This window comes from Stegostoma tigrinum, chromosome 17, assembly GCF_030684315.1.
Source record: "Stegostoma tigrinum isolate sSteTig4 chromosome 17, sSteTig4.hap1, whole genome shotgun sequence".
In the NCBI taxonomy this organism is placed as follows: Eukaryota; Metazoa; Chordata; class Chondrichthyes; order Orectolobiformes; family Stegostomatidae; genus Stegostoma; species Stegostoma tigrinum.
Window position 1 is genome coordinate 10,718,160 of NC_081370.1, and position 12,915 is coordinate 10,731,074.

General features: G+C 42.5%; 1 protein-coding gene across 1 annotated transcript in view; it reads left to right on the forward strand.

Annotated features, from left to right (window-relative positions):
• Positions 1-2,406: 2,406 nt before the first annotated feature.
• LOC132210692 (mucin-6-like) overlaps positions 2,407-12,915 on the forward strand; it is a 149,807-nt gene continuing 139,298 nt past the window's right edge. Inside the window, exons 1-3 of the mRNA XM_059652221.1 lie at positions 2,407-2,489; positions 7,276-7,414; positions 9,056-9,160. Of these exons, the coding sequence (XP_059508204.1) occupies positions 2,407-2,489; positions 7,276-7,414; positions 9,056-9,160 (327 nt within the window). The remainder of the gene's footprint in view (positions 2,490-7,275; positions 7,415-9,055; positions 9,161-12,915) is intronic.

Here is a 12,915-nt window from a genome sequence, read left to right on the forward strand (position 1 = left end):
GGAAGTCAATGGGTCTATGGTTCAGGAAGTCAAGGATTCAGTTACAGAGCAGGGAGTCGAGACTAGGTCTCCGAGTTTAGAGATAAGTTTGTTTGGAATTATAGAGTTGAAGGCATAGCAGTAGTTAATAAGTGGGAACCTGCTGTAGGTAACGAAGTGTGGAGCTGGATGAACACAGCAGGCCAAGCAGCATCTCAGGAGCACAAAAGCTGACGTTTCGGGCCTAGACCCTTCATCAGAGAGGGGGATGGGGAGAGGGAACTGGAATAAATAGGGAGAGAGGGGGAGGCGGACTGAAGATGGAGAGAAAACAAGATAGTTAGCGAGGAGAGTATAGGTGAGGAGGTAGGGAGGGGATAGGTCAGTCCAGCGAAGATGGTCAGATCAAGGAGGCGGGATGAGGTGGTAGTTGGAAATGGAGGTGCGGCTTGAGGTGGGAGGAAGGGATCGGTGAGAGGAAGAACAGGTTAGGGAAGCAGAGACAGGCTGGGCTGGTTTTGGGATGCAGTGGGTGGAGGGGAAGAACTGGGCTTGTTTTGGGTTGCAGTGGGGGAAGGGGAGATTTTGAAGCTTGTGAAGTCCACATTGATACCATTGGGCTGCAGGGTTCCCAAGTGGGATATGAGTTGCTGTTCCTGCAACCTTCGGGTGGCATCATTGTGGCACTGCAGGACGCCCATGGTGGACATGTCGTCTGAGGAATGGGAAGGCGAGTTGAAATGGTTTGAGGAATGGGAGGGTGAGTTGAAATGGTTGAAATCCCAAAACCAGCCCAGCCTGTCTCTGCTTCCCTAATCTGTTCTTCCTCTCACCCATCCCTTCCTCCCACCTCAAGCCACGCCTCCATTTCCTACCTACCACCTCATCCTGCCTCCTTGACCTGTCCATCTTCCCTGGACTGACCTATCCCCTCCCTACCTCCTCACCTATGCTCTCCTGTCTACCTATCTTGTTTTCTCTCCATCTTCAGTCCGCCTCCCCCTCTCTCCCTATTTATTCCAGTTCCCTCTCCCCATCCCCCTCTCTGATGAAGGGCCTAGGCCCGAAACGTCAGCTTTTGTGCTCCTGAGATGCTGCTTGGCCTGCTGTGTTCATCCAGGTCCACACTTTGTTATCTTGGATTCTCCAGCATCTGCAGTTCCAATTATCACCTGCTGTAGGTATCCTTGTTATCCAGATTCTCCAGGAATGAGTGTGGGGCCATGGGGACAGCATCGGTTGTATATTTGTTGCACTGGTAGGTGAATTGCAAAGGATAAAGTAATTTGGTAGCCTGAGGTTGATGTGAACCATGACTAACCTCGTGAAGCACTTTATAATTATGGAAGTCAGAGTCACTGGGCATGCTGCATGATATTTCTTTGGCACTGGGATGATGGTGGACTTCTTGAAGCGGGTGGGCACCAGATCATAATGAGGAGAAGTTAAAGATATCTGCAAATACACCTCCCAGCTGGTCTGCACAGGGTCTGAGTGCATGATCAGGGATTCTTTCGGGGCTAGTTGCTTCTTGTGTGTTTGCTTGCAAGAAGGCCGAGCTAACATCTGTGGTGGTGACTGTGGTTACAGGTGCTTCTAAGAGTGTTGGGATATGTGACATCATTTCACTGACCATCTGCTCAAAGCATGCATAGAATGCATTGAGTTCATCAAGTAGAGATGTTCCGTTGCCCATGATTCTGCCTGAATTTGCTTTGTCATGTAAGCATTGCCACTAATGATGGGGTGTCCATGTGGTTGTTCTGGGACTCAAGCTTACTTTGGTATTGTCTCTTGGCATCTCTAATGGCTTTACAAAGCTCGTATCTGTATTTCCTTTATAGGTCAGGGTTGCCCGACCTGTATGCTTCAGTCCTGGACTGCAGAAGGGAATGGATCTCCTGGTTCATTCATGGTTTTTGGCTGGGGGATATGGATTGGTCCACCAGCTCTAAGCAGTCCTGTAGAAGTCCGCTATTGCCTCAAACCAACGCCTTATTACCTTCTGTACTGGGTCTTTACGGTTCAATTTCTGTTTGTAACCTGGAAGGAGGAGCACGGTCTTGTGACCTGATTTTCCAAAATGTGGATGGGGCATGGTGTGGTAAACATCTGTGATGGCTATACAGCAGTGGTCAAGGATATTTAGACCTCTGGTGGGAGAGGAAGTGTGTTGATTGAATTTTGGTAGCATATTCTTAAGGTTGGTCTGGTTGAAATCACCAGCTACAATGAACAAGGCCTTGGGGTATTTTGTCAGAAGACTGTTTGTAATGTTGTAAACTTCAAGTGCACTCTCCACTTCTGCAAGGGGTGGAATGTAGACCACTGTCATTGTAGCAGAGGTGAACTGCTGCGGCATGTAGTAAGGATTGGACTTCACTAAAGTATTCAAGGTCTGTGGACCAATAACCCCCCAGGGTCACTATGTCCGAGCACCACGAGGTGTTGTTTAGTAGGCAGACCCCATTGAACCTTGCCTTGCCCAAAGATGTTGAGCAGCCTATTCAGTAAACTGAGAAACCCTCAGATTATAAGGCACAGTCAGGTGTAACTGGAGTTAAACAGGCCACAAAGAAGTTCCTCATTTCCTTGTGGAAGCTGAGTTTAGCTTGGAGTTAATCCATTTTGTTCTCAATTGCATGAACATTTACCAACTGTATGTTGGGGAGGGGGCACATGAAACTCTGAAAGATATGAAAGGAACTTAAGGGGCCTGTATTTCCTGTAAGGGGTGGTGCATGTATGGAATAAGCTGCTGGAGGAAGAGTTGGAGGCTGGTTCAATTACAGCATTTAAAAGGCATCTGGACGATTAGTTGAATAGGAAGGGTTTAGAGGGATATGGGTCAAATGCTGTCAAATGGGATTAGATTAATTTAGGATATCTGTTCGGCAAGGATGGTTTGGGCTGAAGGAAGGTTCTGTTTCCGTGCTGTACATCTCTATGACTCTAATACTCAATGTGAAAATCAGAGAGATTACTTGGTAATTCAGATTGGCTCCTCTGGGCCTTCAGCTTGGGCAACAAACACCAAATTCTTAGGGCACTCTTCATGGGCAGGGACCTCCTGCAGCGCCCCCATTCTAGGATACTGGCATCAGACATGTACCTGCCTCTCTGCACCTTTATGTCACAGCTCCCAGCTCTGCACTTTAATGCTGCACTTGGGAGTGCACCAGCACCGTTCATTCAAATGCTACCACCAGGATATTTTGCCCACTGGGCAATCATAGATTGAACCACGGAGCATATCCTCTGCCTTCGTTCTTAGTGCTCCCTGACTTATGCCTACTCTGATATTGTTACAACCACAGAGACACAACCAAATAACATCAGCCACCCCACCTCTATATTCGCACTGCAATAGAATGAAAACATTCAAATGTCCTCAAAATTGACTGTAGTGGATCCTAACCAGATTTTTTGAATAACCAATCTGAAACCTTGGTGATTAGTTTATTTTAGACACTGGGTTTGTAGTTTAAACAAAATGCATTATATTTAACAATACAGTAACTTTATTAGAACAAAATTAAACAACAAGCTAATTTGATAATGTCTATGATTTAAACCCAATAACTTTTGTTTTCAGCTCCATTCATACAGAAAGATAGTCAGACAAAGAAATTCAACAAAATACTAAATCTGGCCAGATTACTTAAGCAGTTTTCACGATGCGGTGTTTGATAAGCATATATGAATGTTTCTTGGTTGATTTTCTGGAAACATCAATCTGTGCCACCTTTTCAGTTCACTCTGAGGAAATTAAGTAATTCTTATAACTTTTTTATTCATTCCCTGAACTTCTAACAGCTTATAATGGAAGGTTAGGCAGGAAATTTTCAAATATTCATGCTGTAGCATTAACGGCCAAACTCCTCCTCTCAGAAACACAGTACAAAAAAAAATTCAAACTCTGATACCATACTCTCTGCATGACTTGCTTGCAACAATTCCCAGGTACTGACCTTGTTAATGGCCATATTTCTGCTATCAGGTTAAATATACTGCTTTCTCTGGTGTCAAAGAATCTGTAGAATCCTTCATTCAAGAACCAATTTATAATTAACATCCAGCCCGCCCTCACAAACAAACGTTTGAACACTTTCACAAGTGTGAAATGTGAGATGAGAGCTAAAAGGTCACCTTTGGACTGTGAGCAGCTACCTGTTTATAACAAAAGAAACAAACAAACAAACAAATGTTTCAGCTCAGATAACAGTGTGGGACTGGATGAACACAGCAGGCCAAGCAGCATCTTAGGAGCTATACCCTTCAGCTCGCACTCACAGCTCCAAACCAAACTAATAAAACTGAAGTAATGAAAAATCAGTGAGGGCTCTAACAATATTCAAAACATTTCTGCCATGTCTCGCCTTGCTTTTTTGTGCTTTCCTCCTTCAGCCAGAGCTCAAACGCTCACAGGATCTCTTTTTTGACTTGTCTTTTAGCAAAGACAGTGCTAAGGACCATACCAAACCCCTTCAAAATATTATTACGAAGATGGTCTAGACCCAACTTTAAAATAAGAAAAAGTTGTGGCATTGTGTTCCAGATGCAGTTCAATTGGTCAAACTACTCAACATTAATCAAAACACACTTAATTTTAACATTGCAGTTGAAATTCAGACAAAATAAGAAAAAAACTGACTTAACTGTAACTGTACCAATATGCTTGACAAAATAATTAAAATATTAACTGTTCCAATGTAGTAACATCCTTAGCAAAGACAAATTCAGTAAAAGATATTGTCTCAAATACTATTTTAATAGCAGAAAAAGTACCCCAGCTCTCAGTTGTAACAGAGAGAGGAATAAGAGTTTCCACATCCCAGCTTCAAGGCTCCAGCTACTGCAGAAAACTAAAACTAAAAAGCATGTTTCTATGGGAACTTGACCTCACCCATTCAGGCTGATTCCATTGTTCCAACGTTTTTTTTAAAAAAAGCCCCAAGGTCTCACAAGCAGAGAGCTTGGCACCTCTGTCTTAACCTTGTTTTATAAAAAAGAGACAGTAAAGAAAGAAACAGGACACAATACACCTCTTAAATCCATACTAATCTCGTAACAGAGCCAGGCAACTTTTCATAGTGTCAGCAGTGATCACTAAATTAGTTTGACATGTTGCTGTACAACAGCTCACTATGTCAATCTCATACCTGCACCATGTGCCAGCACTTCTGCTGCAGGCACGCTGAATGTGCTTCAACCAAATGGTCATGTCTCAAATCCTAAGTCCTCAGTTAAGTAAAGGCAGACAGCCTTCAATCAGAAGGTGTTGGCCACTAAGCCAAACCACTATGAGTCTAAGATAACACGGTGTGAAGCTGGATGAACACAGCAGGCCAAGCAGCATCAGAGGAGCAAGAACATTGACGTTTCTAAAGAAGGGTCTCAACCCGAAACGTCAACTTTCCTGCTCCTCTGATGCTGCTTGGCCTGCTGTGTTCATCCAGCTTCATACCTCAGATTCTCCACTATTGGCAGTTCCTACTACCATTATGAGTCTCTTTGTTTTGGAAAGCGTCAGTCTGCCACTGGAAGATTAACTGGGCCAGGGAGTCCATATCAGAAGGGTTGTGTGCACTAGGGTAAACCTTGCAGGTGTAGTGCACTCTGTGTAGACAGTCATGATTAATCTTTGCGAATGGTAAGAGAGTCGTGGAGAGGTAAGTCAGTTAGAATAGGAATCATATCAACTTTAATCCTTCACTGTTTCTTTCTCGACAGATGCTGCTAGATCTGCTAAATTTCTTTAGCACTTTCTATTTCATATTTCTAGCATCCTCAGTGTTTTGCTCTTACTTGACAATTTAATTGAACTTTTTCCCGATCAATAACTTCAGTTAAAATGTATTCTTCCTGTTTAATATGGTCCTAGCAATTTAGGACAATGTCTTGGAGTGTTAGCCCCTGTTTCGAGGGATATCTTGCTTTCATTCTAAAAGAAGTTCCATTTCTCTGGTTATCTAAGAAAACAAGTTGACTGAGCAGAATGACTGGCCTCGAACAAATGTTTTTCAGCACTTTATATGTGCATGTCTGCATTGACTCAGATTTAATGCCTTAGATTCTAGGGCTTTGGCATATGTTCTGTGAACCCCAAAACCTGCAAATAAAAGGGGATATTTAGACTGATTATCATGTACACAGAAACAACTAAATATATTTGAGACACTAGGCAGAAATAATAAAAGGGGTGTACTTTTTTAGGTTTAATAGTGTGCTTAGATATAGGAAGATGCCTTTGAAATAGTGGGAAAAGCACACAGCAATTACAGACAAGTACAGAGCTGATTGGCCACTTCGAGAGCAATGTGCCAACTTTCAGGGAGGTACCTGTCTTGGAGTTATGAGTTAATACCCAACATTTCGAATATTTTTTGGATGCTGGAGTTGCATTTTAGTTGCCTCACTCTAACTGCGACATTTTTACAATGTTAATTAATTTAGTGCACCATTTTGTGAGTATTTTATTGTCAATTTTTTTTTGGTTTAAAGAACATAAAACATTATTTGGGCACCAGGTTTCATTGCTTCCTAATATGAAGAGGTGATGTTTATGATGTAGTACTGCTGTGGACAGTTGTGCTATTGATCTCCTAGTTTGCTCACTGAGGAATGTGTACTTCCTAAAGAAAATGTTTCACTGATTATAAAGCCAGAAAAGTTAACAGAAGCCTATCTCTTTCACAAGATTTTATCAGTGGAACTTAGTCACTGTTATTCCTGTACTAATAGAAACTTATCCTTAGTGAGTTGTGTACAGTTTCTTTAACCAGGAGTTTACTGGTGTTAAATTTAGTGACAACACCAAAAAAATAGAAATAGGTTAGACAGTTCCACTTTGGACATTACCAGAAGTACCTGTATACCTGAAGAAATATTGGTCGACTTCAGTAGTTATTGTTAATGCTGAGAAATATGACGTTTACTCTTTAAGCTCCCAGTGTTCCTGTAAAATATTTCAGGATCTGCATCTAATCAATTGATGTACTAATTTGAATGTTATGCCTCATTTGAAGTGGGTGAACTTGTTCTTGTGTGTGGCTGGAAATGTCATTGGTATGTTTAGTGGACACTTGGTTAGTGCTGAAAGGTCTCTTCTGTACTGGACGATTCTATGGTAACAGCAGCTTTGGAGGAAAGGTGATTTGAAAATTCATTGAGCAATATATTTTTGAAAAGTACATTAGAGAAATATTGCATGAGAGTCTTCTCATAACTTTAAGTAGTATTTTAATGGCATTTGTCTGAATTCAATAAAATTTAAAAACTAATGTTTCTTTACAGCACATGTGTTGGAGCACAATGGGACTGCTCTGACATTCAATGCCCTGGTACTTGTTCAATTGAAGGAGGCTCATTTATGACGACATTTGATGAAAGAACTTACAGATTCCATGGTGATTGCGAGTATCTACTTGTTGGGGTAAGTTTTGACCAGTTGTGAAGCACCAGTTGGTCATACCAGTTAAATTTTTAGATGCCTTTACTGTCTCAGAAGAAAAATACTTCAGTGAAAGTACACAAAACCAGAATATTTTGGAAATACTCAGTTGACTTGACAGAAGAAAGAATCAAAGTTAATGGACTGAATTTTCCCTTTGGTGTTTGAAGCTATCAGCCAGGAGATTTTCCAAAATTGTGTTCTTGACTTCAAAAATAAGGTTTAGCATTCAACATGTATTTATAATGAGACCAGTTGGCAAGATAAAAGTCTGGTTATGTGTTTAGCCTGCTCTATTGATTCAATTGAAGTACTAAGTGTCATTCTCACTCTCTGTCTTTCTCCCTCTCTTCCTTTCCCCTTATCTCAAGAACTGATGATCAGCAAAGTAATCAAAGCGTCATTGACAGTTATGTCAAATGCTAATTTCTCATCAATAACCTGCTCAATGATACTTAGTCTGGCCCATCAGGGTCTCTTAGCTTCTGGCCATTGCCCAAACTTGGACAGAAGAGCTGAATTCAGAACAGGAGGTGAGAGTGACTGCCTTTGACATCAGGTAACATTTGACCGAGTGAGACATCAAGGTGTCCTAGCAAAACTGAAGTCAATGGAAATTGAAGAGAAAATTCCCTCACCGGTTCAACTCATACTTAGAACAAAGGAAGACGGTTGTGATGTTTGGTGATTTATCTTCGCAGTTCCAGGACATCTCTGCAGAAGATCCTTGGGAGATTTTAGCTGCTTCGTCAATGACCTTTTCTCCATCATAAGGTCAGAAAAGGGATGTTTGCTGATGGTTGGAAATCTTCAGCATCATTCACCTCTTTTCGCATGCTAAAACCATATCTGTTCCAAGTAATGTTCTTGCTACATAGGGCCTGGCAATGACCATCTCCAGCAAGAGAGAACCTAACTACCTCTTTCTGACTGTGAATGGCATGAGTGTCACCAAATCCACTAATGGCCAATGCCTTGAGGATGACCATTGACTGGAAGCTGAGCTTGATTAACCAAATATGTCATATGGTTATAACAGCAGATCAGAGGCAAGGAATTCTGTGAGGAGTGACTGACCTTCTTTGTCTATTGTCGGTTGTCCCTTATACCTGTCCAGTATCTACAAGAAACAAATTAGATGTGTGATGAGATATTCTGTACTGGCTTGAATGAGGACAGCTTCAACAACACTCAATAAATTAGTACTAAATTACCCTGGTTGTTTGGCATTCCATTGATGTCTTTCAAAGTTAATTCCATCCACCACCGATGCCTGTGCACTGTGGCAACTTACCAACACTGCCTTCCAAGCTGTTATATCTGAAACATTTAGAAAGCCAGGGATACTCCTTCATGACACTCCTTTTTTGCTGCCAGATCAAAATCCAGGTGGTTCCATCCTAACAGCACTGTAAGTGTACCTCTTGCACTATAGTGGTCCCAGACAATAGCTCACCAGCACCTTCTGGAAACCAGTTAAAGATGGGTAATAAATGCTGGTGTAGCTATCAATATCCAAATCCTGTGATGAATAAAAAAAAGTAATTTGAATGCTTTGTTTGCTTAAAAGAGTGAAGCTAATGTACATTTTCACAGAATCATCTAAGTTTTTCTATTTTGCAGAGCAGTAAAATGCCCAGGCATGGTACTATAGAAGCAATTTTTGAACAGTGTGGTACTACATACACAAAAACACGTTTAGTAAGTGTCATCTATGCTACTTATGAGGTAAGTATGTAGTCATTAAGTCATACAACATGCTCTTTGCCCCAACTTGCCCATGTGGACCAGGTTTCCTTAACTGAATTAGTCTCAATTGCCCATGTTTGACTAAACCTTTCCTATCCACGTACCTGTTCAAATGTCTTTTAACTGTAATTGTACCTCCCTCTATCACTTCCAGTAGCAGCTCATTCTAGATACACACCACCCTCTGTGAGGTAAAATTGTCCTTCAGGACCCTTTTAAATCTTGCACCTCTCACCTTAAACATATGTGTCTAGTTTTGGAACCTCTTATTCTGGGGGAAAGACCTTGGTTATTCATCTTAAATATGGCCCTTGTGATTTTATAAACTTTAATAAAGCTACTCCTCAGCCTTCTAAGCTCCAGGTAAAAAATTCCCAACCTATCCAGCCTCGCCTTATCACTCCTACCATCCAATCTCATTAACATCCTTGTAAATCTTTTTTGCAACCTTTGTAGTTTAATAACATCCTTCCTATTTCAGGCTGACTAAAATTTTATGCAGTACTTCAAATGTGGCCTTAACAATGTGTTGACCAGCCAGAAGTGACATCCCAAATCCTGCACTCAATGCTTTGACCTATGAAGGCAAGCGTTCCAAATGCCTTCTTCATTATGTTATCACTGATGCCACTTCCAAGGAACCACGTACCTGTATTCCCAGGCCTGTTTGTTCGACAACACTCCCAAGGGTCCAACAATTAACTATGTAATTCCTGCCCTGGTTCACTTACCAAATTGTAACACTCACATTTATCTAAATTAAAATCCATACGCCATTCCTTGGCCCTCTGACCCAGTTGATCAAGATCTTATTGTACTCCTGATAACCTCCTTCATTGTCCAGTATACCACCAGTTTTGGTGTCATTCACAAGCATACTAACCATGCCTCTTATATTCTCATTCAAATTGTTTATATAAATGACCAACAGGATCCAGCAGCAATCCTTGTGGCACACTGCTAGCTTCAGTCCTCCAGTATGAACAGTAACCCTCTACCATGGGTGACATGATGGCTCAGTGGTTAACACTACTGCCTCACAACACCAAGGACCTGGGTTCGATTCCACCCTAGGTCAGTGGTCTGTGTGGAGTTTGCACGTTCTGCCTATGTCTGTTTGGGTTTCTGCCAGGTGCTCTGGTTTCCTCCCACAGTCCAAAGATGTGCAAGTTAGGTGGATTGGCCATGCTAAATTGTCCTTGGTGTTCAGGTATGTATGGGTTGGGTGAGTTAGTCATGGGAAATGCAGGGTTACAGGAATAGTGGGGGGGGGGGGGGGGGTCGAGGTCTGCACTTCAGAGGGTTGGTATGCACTTGTTGGGCCAAATGGCCTGTTTCTACGCCAATGGATTCTAAACGAAGGACTTGTCATTCTAAGCCACCACCCTCTGTCTCCTACCATTGAGCCTCTTTTGTAACTAATTAGCTAGCTCTCCCTGGATCCCATGTGATCTAACCTTACTAACCAATCTACCATGTAAAAAATTGTCAAAGACGTGGTTAAAGTCCATGTATAAGAGTCTACCGCTCTGCTTTCATCTATCTTCTTGGTCACTTCTTCAAACAATCTCAATCAAGTTTGTGATTTTCCATGCACAAAACTACACGGACTGCTCTTATCAGCCCTTGCCTTTCCGAATGAATGTAGATCCTGTCTATCAGAATTGCCTCTAACAATTATCCACCATTGACCTCAGGCTCACCAGCCTGTAGTTTTCTGGATTTTCCTTGCAGCCTTTCCTAAATAATAACTCAACATTACCCCCCCCCCACCCCAAGTCTACTGGCACCTCAAGTGTTGCTGTAGATGACACAATATCTCTGTTAGGGACCCCACAATTTCTTCCCTAACTTCCTACAGCTTCCTGGGATACATTTGATCAGATCCTGGAGATTTATCTACCTTTATACTTCCTAAGACCTTCCAGCACCACCTCATTTGTAATGTGGACTCTGTTCAGGACATCACTGTTTATTTGCCTGATTTCCCTAGGTTCCCTGCTTTTCTCCACATTAAATACTGATGTGAAATGTACATTTAGGACTTTACCCATATCCTCTGGTTCCGTATAGATGGTTTTGTTGTTCTTTAAGCGGCCCCATTCTCTCCCTAGTTTCTCTTTTGCCCTTACTACACCATGTAGAATCTCTTTGGATTCTCCTTAACCTTATATGTCAAAGCTATCCCATGTCCCTGTTTTGTCCTCCTGATTCCCCTCTTCAATGTACCCTTACGTCCCCTATCTTACTCAAGGGATTCCAGATGACTATACTGCTATCTACTTCAAATTCAAATTAAAAATAGACAATAGATTCTAGTTCCCTAATAATAGTGCTACTGACTGATATAGGAAGGTACTGGCCTTCTCATGAGGAATGTTCCAGCCCTGAGCTAGTATTATGGCCTGTGAATTTTTATGTGTGGAATCACAGGAAATGGGGGAGATAATAAATGAATATTTTTCATCAGTGTTTACTGTAGAGAAGGATATGGAAGATAGAGAACATCGGAAAATAAATAGCAACATCTTGAAAAATGTCCATATTACAGAGGAGGAGGTGCTGGATGTCTTAAAATGCATTTAAGGTGGACAACTCCCCAGGACCTGATCAGGTGTGCCCTAGAACTCTGTGGGAAACTGGGAAAGTACCTTCTGATGGACTTCAATATGGCGTTTGACAAGGTTCCCCATGGTAGACTAGTTAGCAAGGTTAGATCTCATGGAATACAGGGAGAACTATCCATTTGGATACAGAACTGGCTTGAAGGTACAAGATAGAGGGTGGTCGTGAAGGGTTGTTTTTCTAACTGGAGACCTATGACCAGCAGTGGGCCACAAGGATTGGTGCTGGATCCACTGCATTTTGTCATTTACATAAATGATTTGGATGTGAACATAGGAGTATGGTTAATAGAGATAGCAGGGACTGCCGATGCTAGAGAATCTGATATAACAAGGTGTAGAGCTGGATGGACACAGCAGACCAAGCAGCATCAGAGGAGCAAGAAAGTTGATGTTTCAGGCCTAGACCCTTCTTCAGAAATCATTTCTGAAGAAGAGTCTAGGCCAGAGACATCAACTTTCCTGCACTTCTGGTGCTGCTTGGCCTGCTGTGTTCATCCAGCTCTATACCTTGTTATATCAGTATGTTTAATATGTTTGCACTAACATTGAGGGTATAGTGGACCATAAAAAAGGTTACCACAGAGTACAATGGGGTCTTGATCAGTTGGAGTTTAATTTACATAAATGTAAGGTCCTGCACTTTGGAAAGGGTACAGCAGATGCAGTATACCACATTGGCAGATGTGCAGGTGAACATCTGCCTGATGTGGAGAGTCACCTTGGGGCCTAGGATGGGGCTGAGGGAGGAGTTCTGGCGGCAAGTGCAGCACTTCCTGCAGTTGCAGGGGAGAGTGCTGGGTGGGGTGGGGCTGGAGGGGAGTGTGGAGCGGACAAGGGAGTAGTGGAGAGAGTGGTCTCCATAAGGCAGACAAGGGTGGGGATGGAAAAATGTCTTGGGTGGTAGGGTCGGATTGTAGATGGCGGAAGTGTCGGAGGATGATGCGTTGTATCCGGAGGTTGGTGGGGTGGTATGTGAGGACTAGGGGGATTGTCTTTTGGCGGTTATTGCGGGGCCGGAGTGTGAGGGATGAGTTGCGGGAAATGCGGGAGACACAGCCAAGGGTGTTCTTGACCACTGCGGGGGGAGTGGGTGGGGAGAAGTTGCAG